This window comes from Aquila chrysaetos, chromosome 2 (genome assembly GCF_900496995.4).
Source record: "Aquila chrysaetos chrysaetos chromosome 2, bAquChr1.4, whole genome shotgun sequence".
NCBI classification, from domain to species: domain Eukaryota; kingdom Metazoa; phylum Chordata; class Aves; order Accipitriformes; family Accipitridae; genus Aquila; species Aquila chrysaetos.
This window is the reverse complement of record NC_044005.1, coordinates 3,576,795-3,595,277: the sequence shown is the minus strand read 5'-3', so window position 1 is coordinate 3,595,277 and position 18,483 is coordinate 3,576,795. Positions and strand designations below refer to the sequence as shown.

General features: G+C 54.7%; 1 protein-coding gene across 12 annotated transcripts in view; it reads left to right on the top strand.

Moving 5' to 3' along the window:
- Positions 1-17,048, top strand: part of TRIM9 (tripartite motif containing 9) — a 70,323-nt gene extending 53,275 nt beyond the window's left edge. For 2 of the 12 annotated variants that reach the window (XM_030002462.1, XM_030002453.1), the window contains exons 7-13: positions 2,731-2,869; positions 8,285-8,473; positions 10,847-10,888; positions 11,574-11,597; positions 12,643-12,946; positions 13,716-13,878; positions 16,212-17,048. In XM_030002462.1, coding sequence (XP_029858322.1) covers positions 2,731-2,869; positions 8,285-8,473; positions 10,847-10,888; positions 11,574-11,597; positions 12,643-12,946; positions 13,716-13,878; positions 16,212-16,274 — 924 coding nt within the window. In that variant the 3' untranslated portion in view covers positions 16,275-17,048. The other 10 variants (XM_030002525.1, XM_030002515.1, XM_030002478.1 and 7 more) reach the window with 9 other exon arrangements.
- Positions 17,049-18,483: the final 1,435 nt, after the last annotated feature.

Below are 18,483 nucleotides of genomic sequence, written 5' to 3'. Positions count from 1 at the left end.
TGAGGCAGAAGATAGGTGATATGGGTGGGATCTGGAGAGAGAAGGGAGCAGGCGGCTGGGTTTGGGGAGACCGAGGCTCACCACAGCCACACTGGCAAGGTGAGGGCAATTCCCCAGTGCACCAGTCTTCTCTTGTCCCACCAGCAGTGGGAAGGGTCTTGGATGTGCATGGTATTCCTGCCGCTAGGGTTATAGGGGGCTGCTCCAGCTGATGGGACACGACTGGTGCCGCAAAGGGGAACATCTCTGGCTTCTCAAGTCATTGAGCCATTCTCCTGCCCGAAAACAGTGAGTTGACCATGTCAGGCAGCGATTTGCCCAGCAAGCTGGTAGTGTAGACTGTCGTACAGGTGACAGTCCCTGCCAAGAGCAGGTCAGTGTGTAGCCCAGCCTGTTAGCTACCTTCCACACAAACAGGCAGGAGAGACTGGGACAGTGTCCTGAGGCAAGAGGACTCTGCCTTTGGGCATCAAGCCGAAAAGGGGCTCCTTGCAGTGAGCCTGGGGCGGTGAAGTGGGAGCTGTGCTCTCTCTCATGGGGTGCTGGCTGCAGGAGAGCTTTATGGGTGCTGGAGCCCAGGTAGATCAGGGCCACCTTAGCATCCCATCACGAATCTCACCCGGTTCGTTAGGACACCTACATTGTGCTCCTTGACCCCGAGCACTGACTTATCGCTGTTCCCAGGTCTGCTGTGGCTTGGGCTGCTCCCAGCCCTGCTCAGGGTGTCCGGAGGGCTGGAAGCCATCATCTCTGCTCTGCAGTGCCGGGGAGCGTGCAGGCACCCCTACAACCTCTGGGGACATGCACCCACCTGCAAGGAAAGGGGCCAGATTCAAGCATTGGCTCTGGAAGCAGCAGCACCCCATGGCCCCAGCAGCTCGGGCAGCGAAGGTTTCCCACGCAGGCAAGCTGCTTGCGCAGAGCCTCCATCTGCGCTGCAAAGGGCAGCAAACAGGGCTTTGTCACGGGATCTGCTAATTACAAGTCAACACAGGGTTTTATGAGCCGTGTCTTTCGGTAGCCCATAGGCCTGTTCACCGCTGTCTGTGCTCGCACAGCTCCGTTCCTCTGAATGGAGCTACAGCAGCAGAAGCGTGGCACACCAGTGAGTCAGCACCCGTTTGGTGTGATCACCTTATTTTCTTCCAAGGAACGCTTTGATCCTGCCACCCAAGAGCATGCAAAATTGTTTTCTGCAAGGATGTTTCTGTGTCCTGGGCTCAGTCTGTATACATTCTCTGGCAGAGCTCTTCTGGGATTCAGTGGGAGTTTGGCTGGGATTGATGCCTTGTGACTTGGTCCAATATGAATAGCATCCCCTTCCCCTACAGAAACTGTTTTTATGGCGCTGTATTCATAGAATCTTATAATGATTTGGGTGGGAAGGGACCCTTAAAGGTCATTGTCGTGGTTTAATCCCAGTCAGCAGCTAAGCACCATGCAGCCGCTCACTCACGCCCCCCCACCCAGTGGGATGGGGGAGGGAATTGAAAAAAAAAGTAAAACTCTTGGGTTGAGATAAGAACAATTTAATAGAACAGAAAAGAAGAAACTAATAATGATAATGGTAACACTAATAAAATGACAATAGTAATAATAAAAGGATTGGAATATGCAAGTGATGCACAATATGCAATTGCTCACCACCCACCAATCGATGCCCAGTTAGTCCCCAAGCGGCGATCGCCCCACCCCCACTCTGCCCAGTTTACATACTGGGCATGACATCACACGGTATGGAATACCCCTTTGGCCAGTTTGGGTCAGCTGCCCTGGCTGCGTCCCCTCCCAACTTCTTGTGCCCCTCCAGCCTCCTTGCTGGCTGGGCATGAGAAGCTGAAAAATCCCTGACTTTAGAGTAAACAGTACTTAACAACAACTGAAAACATTAGTGTGTTATCAACATTTTTCTCATACCAAACTCAAAAACACAGCACTGTACCAGCTACTAGGAAGACAATTAACTCTGTCCCAGCTGAAACCAGGACAGTCATCTCGCCCAACCTCCCCTGCAACAAGCAGGGACACCTTCAACTAGACCAGGTTGCTCAGAGCCCCGTCCAACCTGACCTGGAATGTTTCCAGGGATGGGGCATCGACCACCCCTCTGGGCAACCTGTGCCAGTGTTTCTCCACCCTCAGTGTAAAACAATTTCTTCCTTAAATCTATTCTGAATCTACCCTCTTTTAGTTTAAAACCATTACCCCTTGTCCTATCACTACAAGCCCTACTAAAAAGTCTGTCCCCATCTTTCTTAGAAGTCCCCTTTAAGTACTGGAAGGCGGCAATAAGGTCTCCCTGGAGCCTTCTCTTCTCCAGGCTGAACAACCTCTCTCAGCTCTCTCAGCCTGTCTTCCTAGCAGAGGTGTTCCATCTCTCTGATCATTTTCATGGCCCTACTCTGGACCTGCTCCAACAGGTCCAAGTTTTTCCTGTGCTGAGGACTCCAGAGTCTGGACGCAGTACTGCAGGTGGGGTCACAGCAGAGCAGAGTAGAGGGGCAGAATCACCTCCCTCGACCTGCTGGTCACGCTTGTTTTTATGCAGCCCAAAGTATTGTCAAGGAACAAATCATAGACTTTTTTTTTCCTGCTTTAGCCATATCCAGTGCTCATAAGTCTGCGCCAGGTAGCAGAGCAGGGCTGAACCCTGTGCATCACAACCACAGGGAGCTGTTCTCCCACCCCTGGGACTCGGTGGTCTGGGCACTAATTGTGCTTGCTTTGCAGGAGGTGTACGTGGGCAAGGAGACCATGTGCACGGTGGACGGGCTTCACTTCAACAGCACGTACAGCGCACGTGTCAAAGCCTTCAACAAAACAGGAGTCAGCCCCTACAGCAAGACGTTGGTCCTCCAGACATCTGAGGGTAAGGCGTTGCAACAGCTCCAGCCCGACACGCTCAGACACTGCTCACACGCACGCGTGGGGCCCGTCCAGCACAGCCAAGCTTAGCATTGCAATACAGGGAACCGCTCCGCTGGTCCTCCAGTACCTCAGCAATCACTGCAGGAAAGCCAGTGCTGACGGGAGGGGAAAGGTTATGTCAGGAGCCTTGAACGGTGCCAGAATTTCCCTCTCACCCCTTTCCTTTGCAGAAGATGTTCTTTGGGGAGGTACAGTGAGAGGCATCCTGCAGAAAGGTATTTAAATTTCGGTTGCAGCAGGGTTTGTATTGCACAAAGGGAAGCTCAGATGTTTTCATTAATTCCATTTAAAACAAAACACCATCAACATTGCTCCTGAGACACTAAGGGCTGTGCATCGCTGCACAATGCCATAACCACATGACATCTCCTTCAGCCCCTGGCAGTCTATGACAGAGAGCAGAGGGACCGTGGAGCTGCACAAGTGTCCTTACAGACCCACGGGGTGTACAGGCAACCACACCGGCATCATCTGCATCACCCCCACACTGGCAGGCGCTCAGTTAGACTATTAAATACTCCCTTGCAGGTTGCAGAAGAGTCTCCCCGCCCAACTTTAAGTACATTTATCACACCAGGCACTTAATCCGTCGTGGAAAATTGGTTTGCTTCTGACATGCAGGTGGAGAGTCGTAAGGCTAGCTGCAAGAAACAAGGTGGGAGTCAGAAGCAGCGGGCGATGGAGCCGTGAAGGAAGGAATCAGCCCCCACCAGCACGTCTGCCGCCCCGTAGCCTTGCTGCCAGGCGAGAAACCCCTCCTTGGGAGTTTTCCACGCTCAGTGGAATCCCTTTTCCTTAATCCCAGACTAAAATCTCTCTTTCCCAAGCCACGTGAAGATTTTGTTTCGCGGCAGCATTACCAGACCTGGCTGGCAGCTGGCTCAAGAGCAGCAGTGTGTTCCTGCAGCCCCAGCTGCTGCCAGCAGACACAGTCTGGGGTCAGGAGGGAACAAACACAGCTCGTGGGGCTGCTGGTGGGGCAGAAGGAAGGTGGGAGCCTTCTTGCCACAGAGCATCTCTTGTGGCTTTGAGCAAGGAGAAAAAAGGGTTTTCTGCTGAAAACTGATTTATGGATAGAAGCAGAGCAAGGTTATACAGAGTGTTTTCACTTGCTTGCCTGCACTCATCTGCAGGAGAGAACTGTTCCAGTTCGGAAAGGACACGTGCCAGGTTTGAATGTGTGGGCAGGACAGGCTGGCAAGGAATAGGACTCACGTGTGACAGGTGGAGTGGGGAGCAAACCTATGATAAACCTTTCTCATACAAGAGGCAAAAAACTCAAATCACAGGCCACAAAGGCCTTGGCACGTCTGTCTGAGAGCTATGTGCGTGTTTGCAAAGCTGGACATCATCATCAAGGAAGTTGCAGCGTTCCTCTGGAGATGCAGGGATGGGACAACCCAGATCCAGCCCCACACAGGGGTGGCCAGGACCATTCCCAAAGCCTGAAGGTCAACAGTTCTCACCCACTTCGCTACCTGGCTTCGCCAGCCTTTGCAGGAGACAGCAGAGCTTTGGCTTCTCATCACATTTGTGTCTTGTAAGACCCATTTGAGACAGTTTCCTAACCAAAACCAGCTGGGCTTTAAGTTGTCCAAGCCAGGAGTTTGCAGGGGGGACCCTATGATCTTTCCAGCTCTGCTTTCTTCTCACAGGTGTTTTCACTGTTGAGCCAAGCTGACCTATTGCGCAGCTCCAAAATATGAAGGAGCCTGGGAGAAGATAGCTGCTCATGGTCCCAGCAGGCCAGGCTTGGGGCTGGTGCCTTGGTCTGTGCCAGGAAACAGACATTTCAGTCTTCTGAGCATTGGCTGAAAGTTTGCTGCATTTAGCCTTTTCACTGAATGGGCTTTTGCATTTGTTATTCCAGCACGAAAGAAAGAAGGAGAAAAAGTCAAATGGGCCTCGAGCATTTTCTGCTCTTAGAGGCTGTCTGAGCTTTTTGGACTCAAAGTGAAATAAATTACATCTCTGTGCAGCTTCCGGATATCCGAGTGATTTGTTGAATAGAGCCGCCTTGCACATCACGGCTCTCCAGTTAGGCTTTTATTTCTGGCCTTTACAGCAGCATCAGGCCTTGTAAGTACTATTTGGTCTGAAGTAGGCTTAGCTTTTCCTTTCAGCCATGCTCTGCAGCTTGCTCCAAAGTGTTCGTGCGGGAAGAAGGGACAAAAGAAGAGCTAGGCTCGATATGAAAAGAACATCTCTCTGAACAAGGCTGTCCTGCTGTAAGTGGTTCTGAGAAGTTCTGCTTAGAGGCTGCTAGTCCTGGCACACAAGATCCTTATCCACAGCCGGTGGAAGTTAACTGGAGTCTTTCTTCTGCCTTCTGTGGGCTAGTGGGGAGTGAAATGTCTTGCAGGGTCTCAGCGTCTGAAGAGAACAAGGATGAGAAGAGGGTAAAATTGTGTCTGGGCCTCTGCAGGCATGCCTCTGTGGTCCTGCCCAGCCGAACAGCCAAGGCGAGCCAGCCAGCACCGACAGGAATGTCCCACGGGAAGTCAGCACACGTGCGAGCCCACAGCAAGCTGCAAAGCACCTTCCCAGCTTATGGTGTGGCACATCTTCTCCTGCTCATCCCAAAGGAAACTACATTTTCCAGCTGAGGAAATTGCAGTTCACCCTTCAAAGCCGGTGCTTGGTGCCACTAGCAGGGCAAGGTGGCTCTGGGCTGGGAGAAGGTCTGAAGCCCTTTCCACATGCTGGGCTCTCTGGGGCTTCCCAGGGATGAAGATCCTCATCATCAGGACAGCCAAATGGCAGCAAGGGCTGCCATGGTCCTTACCTTGAACTGTGTCCTCTCCCTAGCTGATGTCAGGCTGTTTCACAGCCTCTTGCCCTGTCATGTCTTAGCCAGTGCCTCCCAGGACCGTCACTGCAGGCTCCAGGGCACTGCGATGTGGAGCCTGCCTTAACCTCTCTGTTTCTTCAGCACCTGAACGAAGTTCAGCTGTAGGCTTGAAAATCAGTCTGGAAGAAAGTTTGCAAGGTGACCCTGTCCCAAGGCACAGGCAGCTTAAAAAGCTTGGCCGGTGGCAGGACTGCTCGGCTGTCCTCACCCCTGGCAGACCTCGGGTCTCCCCCCGGTCTCCTCCTCCCTGGGCTGGGCAGCCCCAGCTCTCTTGGTCTTTCCTCATCCAGCAGATTTTCCAGCCTCTGGCCAGTCTCCTTCTGACTTCTTTGGGACCCGGTCTGTTTTCCTCCTGGCACGTTCCCATTTTCACCCTACCCAGGGCGGGTGGTTCCTTGGTGCATTCATGGCTGTGGCAAGAGCAGCTTCTGAGAGGCTTTGCAGAAGCCCTTGGCTCTGGTCTACTGGTCATGGTGGGATGCAAATGGCTGCTCCCAGGAACAGGCACCTAATGCACGGTGGTAAGGAACAGAGGAGGAGACCTCCCCGTTGCAGTGGGATTAGAGTCTGCAGGTGAGCTGGCTGCTGGGCTGCTTTTCTCTACAAGGATTTCTGAAGTGGCTTCTGAGTCCCTCCAGTGTTGTTTCTTTCCGTGGGCTGTCCAACAAGCTGGATGGTGGGATGAAGGACCAACTGGCCCCAGGTGGAGATGGAGAAGAGATGCTCGGCAGTGCTGGAGGAGACTGTCCCTGCCTGCTCCCCAGGCCCAGATCTGCGCTCCTGGCTGGTGCAGAGGTTCGACCTCCCTCCTGCCAAAACCTGCTGCTCCGTTCTCACCCTTCCCCAGGTCTTTTTGACTGCCCACACCTTGGCCCTTCCGTTGGGCTGCTTCGTGCCTTCAGCCACGCTCTCCTGGGCACGTGCTGCCTGCAGCCACGCACTGAGAGCCAGCATGGGGGAAGAGCCGTGTCTCCGCTCCCCCTTCTCTCAGCTGCTCTGAGTCTCCAGTTTTAGGCATGGCCGCAGACTTTCAAGGCAAGCCTGCTTTTGGCTTCTTGTATCTTTGGTGAGACACGAGCGTAGGAGCAGAGGATCAGGGAGGAACACCTGGCTTGTCACACCCTGTGTCCTGCCATCCCCTCCCACGGGTTCCCAAACTTGGCCGACTCTGCCAGCACCACCAGCAGCCGCTCCCGGCCGCCTCTGCCACCCTGGGGATGTGGCAAAGGGGCTTGGGCACCACAGCCTGAGAGCCCTTCCCCAGCCTGGTCAAGCACCAGAAGCTTTTGTCTTCTTTCAAGCCCAGTTCCTCATCTGGGCCCCAGCTTTACGTTCCTTACCAGCCGTGGAGTGACCTGCAGCAACAACCAGGGCTTTTTAACCGGCAGCTTTTGGAAAGGGGTGAACAACACAAGGGGAGATGCGCTGCAAGGAGCTATAGGAACATAAGATGCTAGTTAGGGAGAGCCATCAGCCCAGGTAGTAGTTCCTCTCACTCTTGGTAGATGTTAGAGGGCACGTCTCTCCCTAACCTTGAGCTCCATTTATTGACCTGTTGTGCAATAATTTATCTAACCCGTGCCTGAACCCACTGACACTCTTTGCTTCCACAGCCTCGCGCAGCAGCAAGTTGCAGAAGTTACAATCCACTGTGCAAAGAAATGCTTCCTTTTATCTGTTTTAATGTGATTTCCAGCTCAATCCATATTTACAGCTGAGACAGGAAGGCTGGGGATACAGTGTCCAGGAGTTTATCCGATTTGAATGTGTGGAGGATGGTAGATCCTACATTTTCATGTTAACATATCCCTTGACAAGGCTAGGGGAGAAATTGCAGAAGATGACCATTTGTGGTAGCGGGGAACAGAAACCAATGACCTGAGAGGTTCCCTCTACTCTGACATTTTGCTGTGAATCACATGAGTTAAATTCTTACTGTAAGGCTCAGATGTGTTTTGACAGGTACAAAGGGATACCAAGAACACAACATCCCGAACAACCTTTGAGTAAGGTGGGTGCTTGGTGGTACTTAGGGTAATATAGCTTAGTACAGCCCTGCAAAATGCCTTTCAGTGTTACCAACCAACTAGTTTTTACACCACTAATTATTGTGCACAAAAAGGTATGAGATTTATTAAAGAACAATGGGAAGTGTGCATGGTAACTTGTGAATTTTTTTAGGTGCATTACTGTGAAGAGGTGCAGGACTCACTTTAAAGAAAAGCGTATTGAATTTGTCATGATGACATGGGAACATTCTGGAAGATGAAAATATGTTTATTGCCGATGCTGTCAGAGGCAAGGCTTTCCTGAAGGGTCTCGCTGGGTGGCCCAGCACCAGACATCTCTGCTCCACGCACTGTACGCACACTCGCTGCAGCAAAGCAGGGTCCATGCGTGCCGAAGCATCTGTGCTCTGGTCCGAGGTCTGGTCTCGGGCGATGGAGTGACACCGTCCAGCAGACCCGATTTCTGATCTCTAGTTTGCATTGATCTTACGTTTAGACACACAGTCAGAAGAACAGACCCTCCCTTTTCCAGTGCCTTTGGAAAGATCGCAGCTTCGTAGAATGAGTCCTTTCTCCTCCACCCTTAATCTACAACCCAGCTTCCCCGGGAGATCCTACTTTGAGCTAAGATCTTCGGCCCACCAGCTGAGCTTGCATTCTTCTTTACAGTCCCTGAATTCAGCCGGTGAGCTGACTGCCTCTGGCATTTCCTCTTGGTCTGTGCTTCTGGGCATCTCCAAAGTATTTGTTTGTTTTGTTCCGTTGTGTTTGTTTTTCCCATGACATGCGGATGGCAGGGGGAACTCCTTCTGTTTGTCAGTGGCCTGCTCCTGCCGCGGAGGGAGTTTCGGTGGCATAGTTCTCGTGGTGTTTTCATCTGTACGTACCAGCATGGGCAGTTTCAGGCGTGGGGTGACGAAGCAGCCCAGTAACTCCTTACGTGGGTGCTGTTCTTGGCAGGGCCGGCGTGGCTGAACCATTTTGCACAGCCAGCCGGCAGAGCAGATCCCTCATCTCTAGTTTGCATTGATCTTGTGTCTAGGGACAGTCAGAAGAACAGACCCTCCCTGGGAGAAACCCGTGGGGACATCTCGATGGTTTGCTTTCCCTATACAACCAGAAAACGCAGCCTCTGCTGTGAGATTTGTTCTGTGAAATTAGTTCGCTGAATTAAATCCAGACCCCTCTTAAGAAAGATGCAAGTCTAGATGCAAGCAAGGTCTAGCTAAGGCCAGCTCACAGACCCCTTGCAGTCTGGCTTCTTAAGACCCCGAAGATGTGGGTTCTCGTCCGCTCAGCTTTGAGCAGCGGGCTCGGCTTTTGCAAAACCAGACGTGATCGTATCAAAGTCTCGTTTTCCGCAGAGCAGAGGAAACCACTCCCGTGATACCTTGCTCGTCTGGCAGCACTCACAAGCGCTTTGCTTGCCTCCTTGCACCCTGTCCTCGCGGGCTACGCTGGGACGTAGGCAGTACAGGCAGAATGAGTGACGGTATCGGGCAGCCAGCGAAGGAGCCGCAGGCGCAGTGCATCTCCCAGAGCTGTTTTCTAACCAGTCTTTGCACATCTTCTGTTGCTAAAGATCCTGGGCCCCGATTCTTCCGCCACTCTGGATTTACACCACTCCATGGGCTCCGATGGAGTAATTCACAGCTTCCTCTGGTGTAAGCCCAGGAAGAATGGGGGCCCCCGATTGTTTGATTTCCATCCCATAACCCGGAATGAGGAATGCTGCAGCATGACCCTTGCCAGAATAACCGGGGGCCCTGCAACTTTCTTTTCTTTGTGCTTTTTATGTTTTTTTTCTCATCGTACTGCTGTCCGCTAATGGCTTGAACTCTGTTTTGTTACGGACGTTTCTTACTTTGTGTCCAGTGTACCTAGATCCACTGCGATGGCCATGAGCAACACTTGTGTGCGCAGTACGGAACTCTGCAGCCAGGGTCTGGGGTGGTGGGGCGAGGCAAAACGGGGTCCTGAACGTGCCCATGTGTCCGTGCTGTTTCACACGCGGGTGAACTTGTATCGCAGCGAGGCGCAGAGACCTTGAAAACCACTTTTTGAGTAGGGGCACGGGGCGCGATTCATTAAAACAGCCTCGGGAGGTGCTGCTTGGCACTCGCCAGCAGCATGGCACGGAGCGCAACTGCGGCCAGATGCTTTCCCACCAACATGTCAGCGAGGTGAAAAGCCTGCTTCCTTGCCAGAGGAGAGGTGAAAACCAGTCACAGAGCTAGACAGGGGTTTCCCTAAAATGCAGCACCCTTCACGAATGCCTTCCCATGCGGTGCCAACGTGGGGCTTCATGTTGCCCTCTCCTCCTGGCGAGGACGAGCTCCTGGATCAGTCCCCGGCTGCAGCCCGGCTCCCAGGAGATGTTTGCAGCCAGCGGTCAGGCACAGCCCAGTCGCAGGAGGATGAAGGGCACCCCGACGCGTCCTGCCCGGGCAGCTGCGGTCCAAGCTACAGCCCGGTGCCCTTTGGGTGCTAGCGGGGGTCTGAGGCCAGGCATCTGCCCCCAGGGACCCCCCCCTCCTGCTCCGCTCCTGCCCAGATCGCACACACGGCCCGGGGGGGGCTCGGTGGTCCCTATTCACTGGAAACACCGGTGGCTGCTCTTTCGTCAGTCCCTGTCCTCCAAGGAGTGGTTTTTTTAAGTGACTCAACCGAGAGTCAATCTAGAGAATACTTACCAAGCGGCCAAGATATTCCACCAAGGCTAAAATTTCCTGCCTCTTTTCTGGAGGGAAGTCCAATGATTTGGCGTCCCGAGCAGTTAGCCATCAGACTTGATGCTCTCAAAGGCTGGGATGGGATCTGGCAGTGAAAGAGCAGATACTCCACACTTCCCAGAGGTGAGACTCACCAAAACGGCCAACGGTCCGCACTCAAACTCGCGGATCGTATTTGCGACCCCTCTCCATGCTCTCTGGCTTTTAATGAATCAGGCCTCCCGTGGCTGGCTGGATGCTTAGTTAATGGTTAAATGCTCATGAGTGTTTTTCAGGCAGTTGTTGTTTCTTAGCTGTGATGTGTGAAATGTAGTATCTCTTTATAGGATGCAATTTTGAAACACAAGGAACGCCTTACTCTCAATTAGGCAAGTATCTTTATTACAATTAACTGGCACCTACTCCATGTTGCTAATCCTTTTTTTTTTTTTTTTTTTTTTTTTTTTTTAATCTTTGGCGACCGAGCAGCATTTCTTGCACATACCCTGCTTGCAGGGCACTGTCAGATGTCATGGCAGTAGGCAAATTTGGAGGAGGAACGGTGATTGCCACATGATGTAAAAGCATTTTAAGTTTTTCCTCCATATGATTTTAAAGAGAAACCTGAAGTCAGTGCTCTGGAAGCGGCCCTGTAATTAAGAACTGATCCTCCTGCTCAAAGCAATACATATTCCAGCTCATTAAGGGCACTCGAACGTGGGCCAAATGCCGAGGAGGTGATTAGCCCCTCTGCAGCTAATTGGAGCGAGTGCTGGTGGTAGCTGCTTGCCTGTCCCCTTCAGCCTGCCTGCAAGGTCAGGCCCGTTCATTCCCCCGGGAGAAGGAGCCCCGTTCCCAGCCCTGCGGGATTCCCTCCTCGGGAAGCTCGCACACCGCGCCGGCCGGCCTGCGCCCATCCTCGCTCCGTCTCTCCCCGCCTTTACGCAAAAACGCCGAAAGGTCCGTGCGCTCGCTGGAGAAGCAGGCAAGCAGGAATTGTTTCTCGTTCCTTTCTTTACCCAACTTTACGTGCTGTTTTCTCTCCTGCATGCCTTTCCTTGGGAATGACCACAGTTGACATTAAAAAAATGGTGGCAGGTACGGAATTGCCTCCGTCAAGTTGCGAAAGTGGGGCACCCGCGTGCATGTGAGCTGTCTTGTGAAACGATCCAATAAATCGATGAATAAATCTCACCAGAGTGTTTTATTTTTCAAGCCGTATTTACTCCTGCAGGCGTGAGAGTGTTTTGTGGATGTATCAGTTCATGTTTCAGTGACCGCTGGAGAAAACCACCTGGGGAACCGGGCTGGTGGCTTGTGAAACCCCGTGCCTCTGTCTTGTCGAGGACGTGACACTGTATCTGTCAGATTCGCAGTAACCAAGTCCTGTGCATTTAAACCAGCTGCTGTACCGAGCTGTGGAGGTTTTGGGGCATTTTCCAGCCTTCCCATGAGCTAGCTCTTGTCTTACGTGTGGCCGGTTGCTCCGCAGGGAGGTTTCTCGGTGTGACGTAGCATCTCTGTCAGTGTAGACCTTTGTATGTGCTTTTGGTTCCCAGGACTGCCAGCCCTCAAATACACACACAGAGTTTATCCGCTCATCCTCAGTCCCCTTCCCACGCTGGGCCTGACCCTGCAAACTGTTGCTTGCATGAATTACCCTTAGTCATAAGAGTAAGTTACGTTAGCCGGAGCCCGGAGACCTGGCCGGGATCGCACGTCTCCTTCTGCTAGGGCCAAACTTTAGGAGATCGCGAGGATCCTGCGGGCTCGTGAGCTGAGACAGACGGACGGTGGGAGGGGACGGAGAAAGACAGGCACCGGGGAGCAGCGAGAGCAAAACTCGTCCGAGTCCCGGCCATAAAACCTCAGGCAGGCTGCAGCCGCACGAGCTCAAAGCGTCCCTCCGCGAGGGAAGGTGCCCTCCGTGAGCCGGCAGCCCCCCCCCCACCGCCGCCGTCCGGCTGCCTGCCCGCTTCTTGCTGCCGCCTCGGCGGGCAGCAGCCCGAGCCCCCCGCCGTGCCTTCGTGCGACGCGTCGGCCCTGCATGCAGCATGCGCTGTTCTCGCGCCCGCTCCGCGTGGGTCGGTCGCCGACGGCTGCGCTCCCGCCGGACTAACCTGATGTTGTTTGTGTATTCCAGTTGCTTGGTTTTCTTTCGATCCCGCCTCTGCCCATGCTGACATCATCTTTTCTAATGACAACCTGACTGTCACCTGCAACAGCTATGATGACAGGGTTGTGCTGGGGAAAACGGGCTTTTCCAAAGGGCTCCATTACTGGGAGCTGTCAATCGATCGTTACGATAACCACCCTGACCCGGCCTTTGGTGTGGCACGCGTTGATGTCCTGAAGGATGCCATGCTGGGCAAGGACGACAAGGCCTGGGCCATGTACGTGGACAATAACCGGAGCTGGTTCATGCACAACAATTCGCACACCAACAGGTACGTGGTCTGGAGCAGGGTCTTCCTCCCAGAGACCGCAGCCCAATCGCAGTCCAAGTAAGAGCCCGTGGCTTTTCCAGCGGCACCCACAGGCGCCCACGGGAAGGGTGACATCGCTCCGAATCGCCTCTGTTAGAGGACGCGCCCTCGTCCCAAGCGAAGGACAGTCCCTGCCTCCCTGGTTCCAATACTGCTCCAATATTCCTTCCCTGCCTACTGCGACTCTTTCCGTGCCGACTCTTCCCCCGAGCACGCGCGGCACCACTCCCTTCCCGTTAACACCCAAAGCCTTGCAACTCGTGCAACAAGAAAACGGTGTTTGCCTTTATCCCCGTGCCACGGCTATCGCTCGCTTTCCCCGTGGGGCTGGGGGCTTCGAAGCTTGCAGGGGGAGAGCCTGGCGTCACCTTCCTGCAGCCTCAAAGACCGTTCCCTGATGGGTCAGCAGGTTCCCTGATGGGTCTGCAGCTTTGCTCCCCAGGTCCACTTGCTTTCCCCCCCGTGGTTGTGTTGTTGCTGCGGCTGCTCACGTAGGTAGCTTTGGCCTCGGGGACGTCACGGCAAGCGGAGGGCACCTCTGTGGGAGGCTTGAGAAGGAGGTGCCCAGGGGCTTGTGAGCGTGGCTGGGATGGGTGCAGGTCATGGCCTGGCTCCTGGGTGAGCTGCGAAGTTCGGCGTCATCCATGAGGTCCATGCCCTGAACCCTGAGCCGGGAGCACAAGGGACATTAAGCCACAGAGATGCTCTGATCTTCTTCTCGCCCCCGCAGAACCGAGGGTGGGATAACGAAAGGCGCCACGGTGGGAGTGCTGCTGGATTTGACCAGGAGGACCTTGACGTTCTCCATCAATGAGGACCAGCAAGGGCCTGTCGCCTTCGAGAACCTGGAGGGCCTCTTCTTCCCCGCGGTCAGCCTCAACAGGAACGTGCAGGTACGTGCTTTGACCGTGCTCTCTGGAGCACCGCAGCGGCATACCCTGCGGCTGAGCTTGCTGGCAGGCTCCCTCTAATGCTGCTGTCACTGCAGTGTGTCGATGCTCAGCAGCACGGGGACTTTGTGGAGTGGGGAGGACTGTCCTGCAACAGGGGTGGCTTGGAAAGAGCTAAACTTACACCCTAAACCACACGCAAGTCTCTAAAATCAGGACAGACCTTCCTGCAGATGCAGCTGCTGCATCCGTCTCCCCGCTCCAGGTTTCTCCATCAAGGCTGCTGAAGCACCAGCGTTCTCCAGCCCTCCCTGGTCGATGGGGTTTGACAACTCCGTTTCGTCATACTACCCCACAAGACCCTCACCAGCTCTTACAGCTCTCCCAGGACCCAGACAGGAGCATTACCAGGGAGAAGGGCACCTTTTAAAGCCTGTTTTCCCCTGGGGAGTTTCAAACCCTTCTTCTCTCCCTCTCTCCCAAGCTCTCAGTTCTCCTGAACATCACCAAGCGGTGACTCCCTGGGCCTAGCCGGTATTTTCATCTTTTCATTTTTCTTCTCACTAATGTCATCCCTGCTATCCTCTCCCCCAACAAGTCCCCCGTGTTCACCAAGCCTGGCTTTGGCACATCCACTCTACCACCGCTTGCACCTCCAGCACTGCACAAGTGCCCGGGCACATCCTAGGACACGTTGCACATAACAGATGACCTCAGGGTGTCCAGTATTTTGGCACGGTCTTCTGCAGTGGATCTCAAAGGCATCACCTCTGTGCAAAGGCAGAGGCACCGCGTGGCCTCTGGAAATTAGGGATCCGTGTGTTAGGGCGTGCTCTGCTATGTTGTCCGTTGGGATCCAGGGTGTGCTGTGCTCCGGTACCAACGCAGTGACAGTTTTCCAGCAACACTGGAGCTGGAAAGACTGGAAAGACTCCTAGCAGACCAGGAGCAGAGGTTGGTCGGTACCACCGCAAACCCCAGGAGCATCCCTGCCAGAGTGTCCCGGTGTTTAATTAGGAAACATTAAAGAAGCGCATCTTGTCTGCCCTGTTTTCAGAGGTTGCTGTATTAATTTGGTGTGGTAAAAAACGACCTGCTTTGTGACGGGTTTAATTCCTACCACAATCTTCTACACAGCCCTGAAAGACAAGCGCGTTTCTAGAGCCCCTCTGCTTTCTGACAGTTCTCTGGGCAAGGCAGAGCTTAAATCCCCTGACAACAGAGAAGTCCCATGGGATGCTGATAAAAGGCTGCTAATAAACCCAAGCCATTCATTATCCTTCTTCAAACGTGTATGAGTAATTAAAAATGACTCTAATTAGGAGGGAAATAATTGTACTTTAGACAAAGTTTTTTATAAATCTGTATCTGAAGGAGAAAATGCTGCTGTTCCAATAAAAGAAGGAATTGTGCTTTCCTGCCAAATTAAAGCATTTGTGGAGGGAACTGAATTGTCCCTGCACAGCTCCTCGGTGCCTCTGTGGGTATTTGCAGGACCTGGCCCCTTGCCCGCTCAGTCTGTACAGGCGGAGCCTGCCCGTATTCCTTATGGACCAGGGTTTTCCTGGACGCAGTGAGCATCAGGTCCCTGGTATTTCTTGCGCTTTCCCTTTGTCCCTATGTTGCAGCCTCTGCTGCGTCACTCCCCGTGCCCGGATGATGCCGGGCCGAGACCTAGCTCCCATTTTCATAGAATCACAGAATGGTTTGGGTTGGAAGGGACCGTTATAGGTTTCACTTGAGCATCCCCCCACGCCGTAGCATGGCCCTGCCCCACCATCCTGCTGCTGCTCGGCTTCCCCGCCGCAAAGGTCCTTACCTCCCACCGGCAATCGGCCGCGTCCCCTCCGCTGTACAGCCCGTGCTCGGCTCGGGGGCTTCTCGGGGGTCTCCTTCTGTACTGAGCAGCTTCAGTGTCCTTCAGGCCCCTCCATACCCTTTTTGTCCATCCCATCTGCAGAAAAACCCAACTGCTGCCACGTCCCCCCTCTCCGACAGCTGGCTGTTGGATTTGTCTGCAGCCGGCTGGGAATGTTTGGGGCTTGGTACCCCTGGTACTTCACGCTGGAGCTGCGTAGGGGATCCTGGCAGTGCAAACAAGTGGTGAAGCAGCAAGATGGAGCCACCACCGTGGTCCTGGCGATGGCCTTTCCCACCCACCCCCAGCCCCCGGTGCAGTGGGGCAGGAGGAGCGACGGGCAACATCTCTGGCCGCATCCTGCCTCTCCCCGGGTGCTGCTCCTGCCCTCCCTGGGGACAACACGCCGGCTGCCGTGCCGTGGGCCGTCCCGCCAGGCACGGAGGGATGCAGGTGAGCCCCGTATCTCTCATTGCAGGTGACGCTGCACACCGGTCTGCCGGTCCCCGAATTCTACGCTTCGCGCTCGGCCATGCCTTGAGGATGCTCCCGGAGCCGGCTGCCTCTTCTCGAGACGAGAGGAGCCAGCCCGTTCCCTCCTGCGGGACGAGGCCGGCTGCCGAGCCGCCGGGTCCCTGCTCGGCCGCCGGCCGGAGACGGGGAGGCAAAGCGGGAAGGAAGAACCTGGCTTTTGGCCGTCTCTGGTCTCCACCCTCCCGCACTGTCCTGTGTGTGTGCGCGCTTCGCTGTTTAGCTCTTTTTGGCTGATGAAGTACCTAGGTAGCCTGAGATGTTCCTCTGTGTCCGCTTTTAGGTTTGGTTTTATTGATTTGAGTTGGGGTTTCGGGGAGGGGACAGTTTTGTCTCGTTTGGCAGAGTGCTTTCCCCTCCCACGCTGCGCCGGGGGGGTGGCCGGAGGGACCGAGGAGGGATCCCCGCCACGGGAAAGCTGTCGCCCACGCCAGCCCCATTCCTTTGCAGGATATTTCTTTCCCCCGTGGCCTTTCTTGCAGAGTGCCCTCGGTCATGTGTAGCGGTGGGTCCTGGATTACCAGTCAGTCTCCGTGTCCTTACCAAAACACCCAGCCCTGTCCCTTGTCCCCCTGAGGCGTTTCTGTGGGGTGCAGCGGTGGGGCAGAGGGGCGGCTGCCCTGTCCCCGGGTGCTCCGGGCTCCCGGTGCTCTCCCCCGGCTCCCCACAGCCCGGCGCCGGCACGCGCGCCACAGCCATACACCGGAGAGCCCTCGCCCGGCTCTTTGGAGATTAGCGTTTATTTTTTTATAGTTGCCGTATAAAGCCTAGCCTTAAATACTAACTGATAGTGTCCTTCCGTTCACCGGAGAATTCATTCTGCAGTGAGGGTCTGACGGGGAGCCCGGGGATGGAGATGGAGATGGGGATGGAGATGGAGATGGGGATGGAGATGGAGATGGGGATGGAGATGGAGATGGGGATGGAGATGGAGATGGGGATGGGGATGGAGATGGGGATGGAGATGGAGATGATGGAGATGGAGATGGGGATGAGGGTGGGGATGGGGATGGGGATGGGGAGGAAGGAGAGCTGGCCACAGCCCTGCCACGCACTCAGGAATACGCGCCCGCTGCCCTGCCTGCACCTGCTGCCGGCAGCAGTTCCCGTCAGCCTCCGCTCCCTACCCTGACTTTCTGGTAATTCAGAGGCAGGAGAGGAGCGGGAGGTCGTGGGCGCCGTGCCCGGTGCCAGCCCCCGTTCCCGTGCCGAGGGCGCCTGCATGCGCATGTCCCCACGCTTCGCTTTTCGGTCCCTCGCCTTCTCCCGGCGTGGCTGGCGGAGCTGGGGGAGGCAGCGGTGTCGTGCCAGCATGCCCAGCCTGCCCGGAGAGCTGCAGCTCATCGACCCGGGGTCGGGTGGGATGCAACGGGAGTACCGGTCCAGCAGAAAGACCAGTGTAAATAGACCATTCCCTTCCAGCGTGCCCTCCTCTAGGACGGTCCCATTCGCTCCCTTGTTGCTCTAGTATTAAGTTTACCTAATTTATTGGATGGGTGCTATCTTGTTGACTTACACCGAGGAGTTTCTCTCAGCTGCAGGAGAGCCGTGTTGCGGGACAACGCCGAGCAGCTCTTTGGTGAATTCTTGACGAGCCCCCGTGGCCGGCTCACCCGGGGCTCCTCTCTCAGCCGTTATCCCCCGTTCTTTAGGATGTTCATGGTGCTTATTAGACTCCCAGTGATTGTAAGACGTCGTCCCCCTGTACCGCGATGATAGCTGCATACAGCCGCTGTACTGAAGAGAAGTGTCATGTTTGCTGTTCTAATAAAGGACTTTTATGAGAGAAGGGCAGAGCTTCCCAGAGCATCTCTGTGCCGCCACAGCCCCTGGCTTCGGTTCCCATCTTGTCCCCGCTGGTGCGGGTCACCGCCATGCACTTCACATCCCTTCACTGTCCCCGTCGGGGAGTTTGGGGGGGCTGAGGGATGGTCTCGGATGCCGAGGAGCCGGGACGTAAGGAAGGAGGGATGGCATCCGGCTGGAGGGAGGAATTACCTAGGCTGGATACAGAGCAGCATCTCCCCGGGGGGACAAGCCGCTGCATCCCCAACACCAGCTCCTGCCTGGAGACCCATCCAGGATGAGAGATGGTGCCAAGGACCAGGTGGGGAAGAAAGATAAAATGATAGAAATCACAAGGTGTCAAGAAGTGGAACAGCCCAGCACCGTTGTGATGCAGTGCTGGCAACATTAAAATCCTCGGGGGGGGGTCTTTT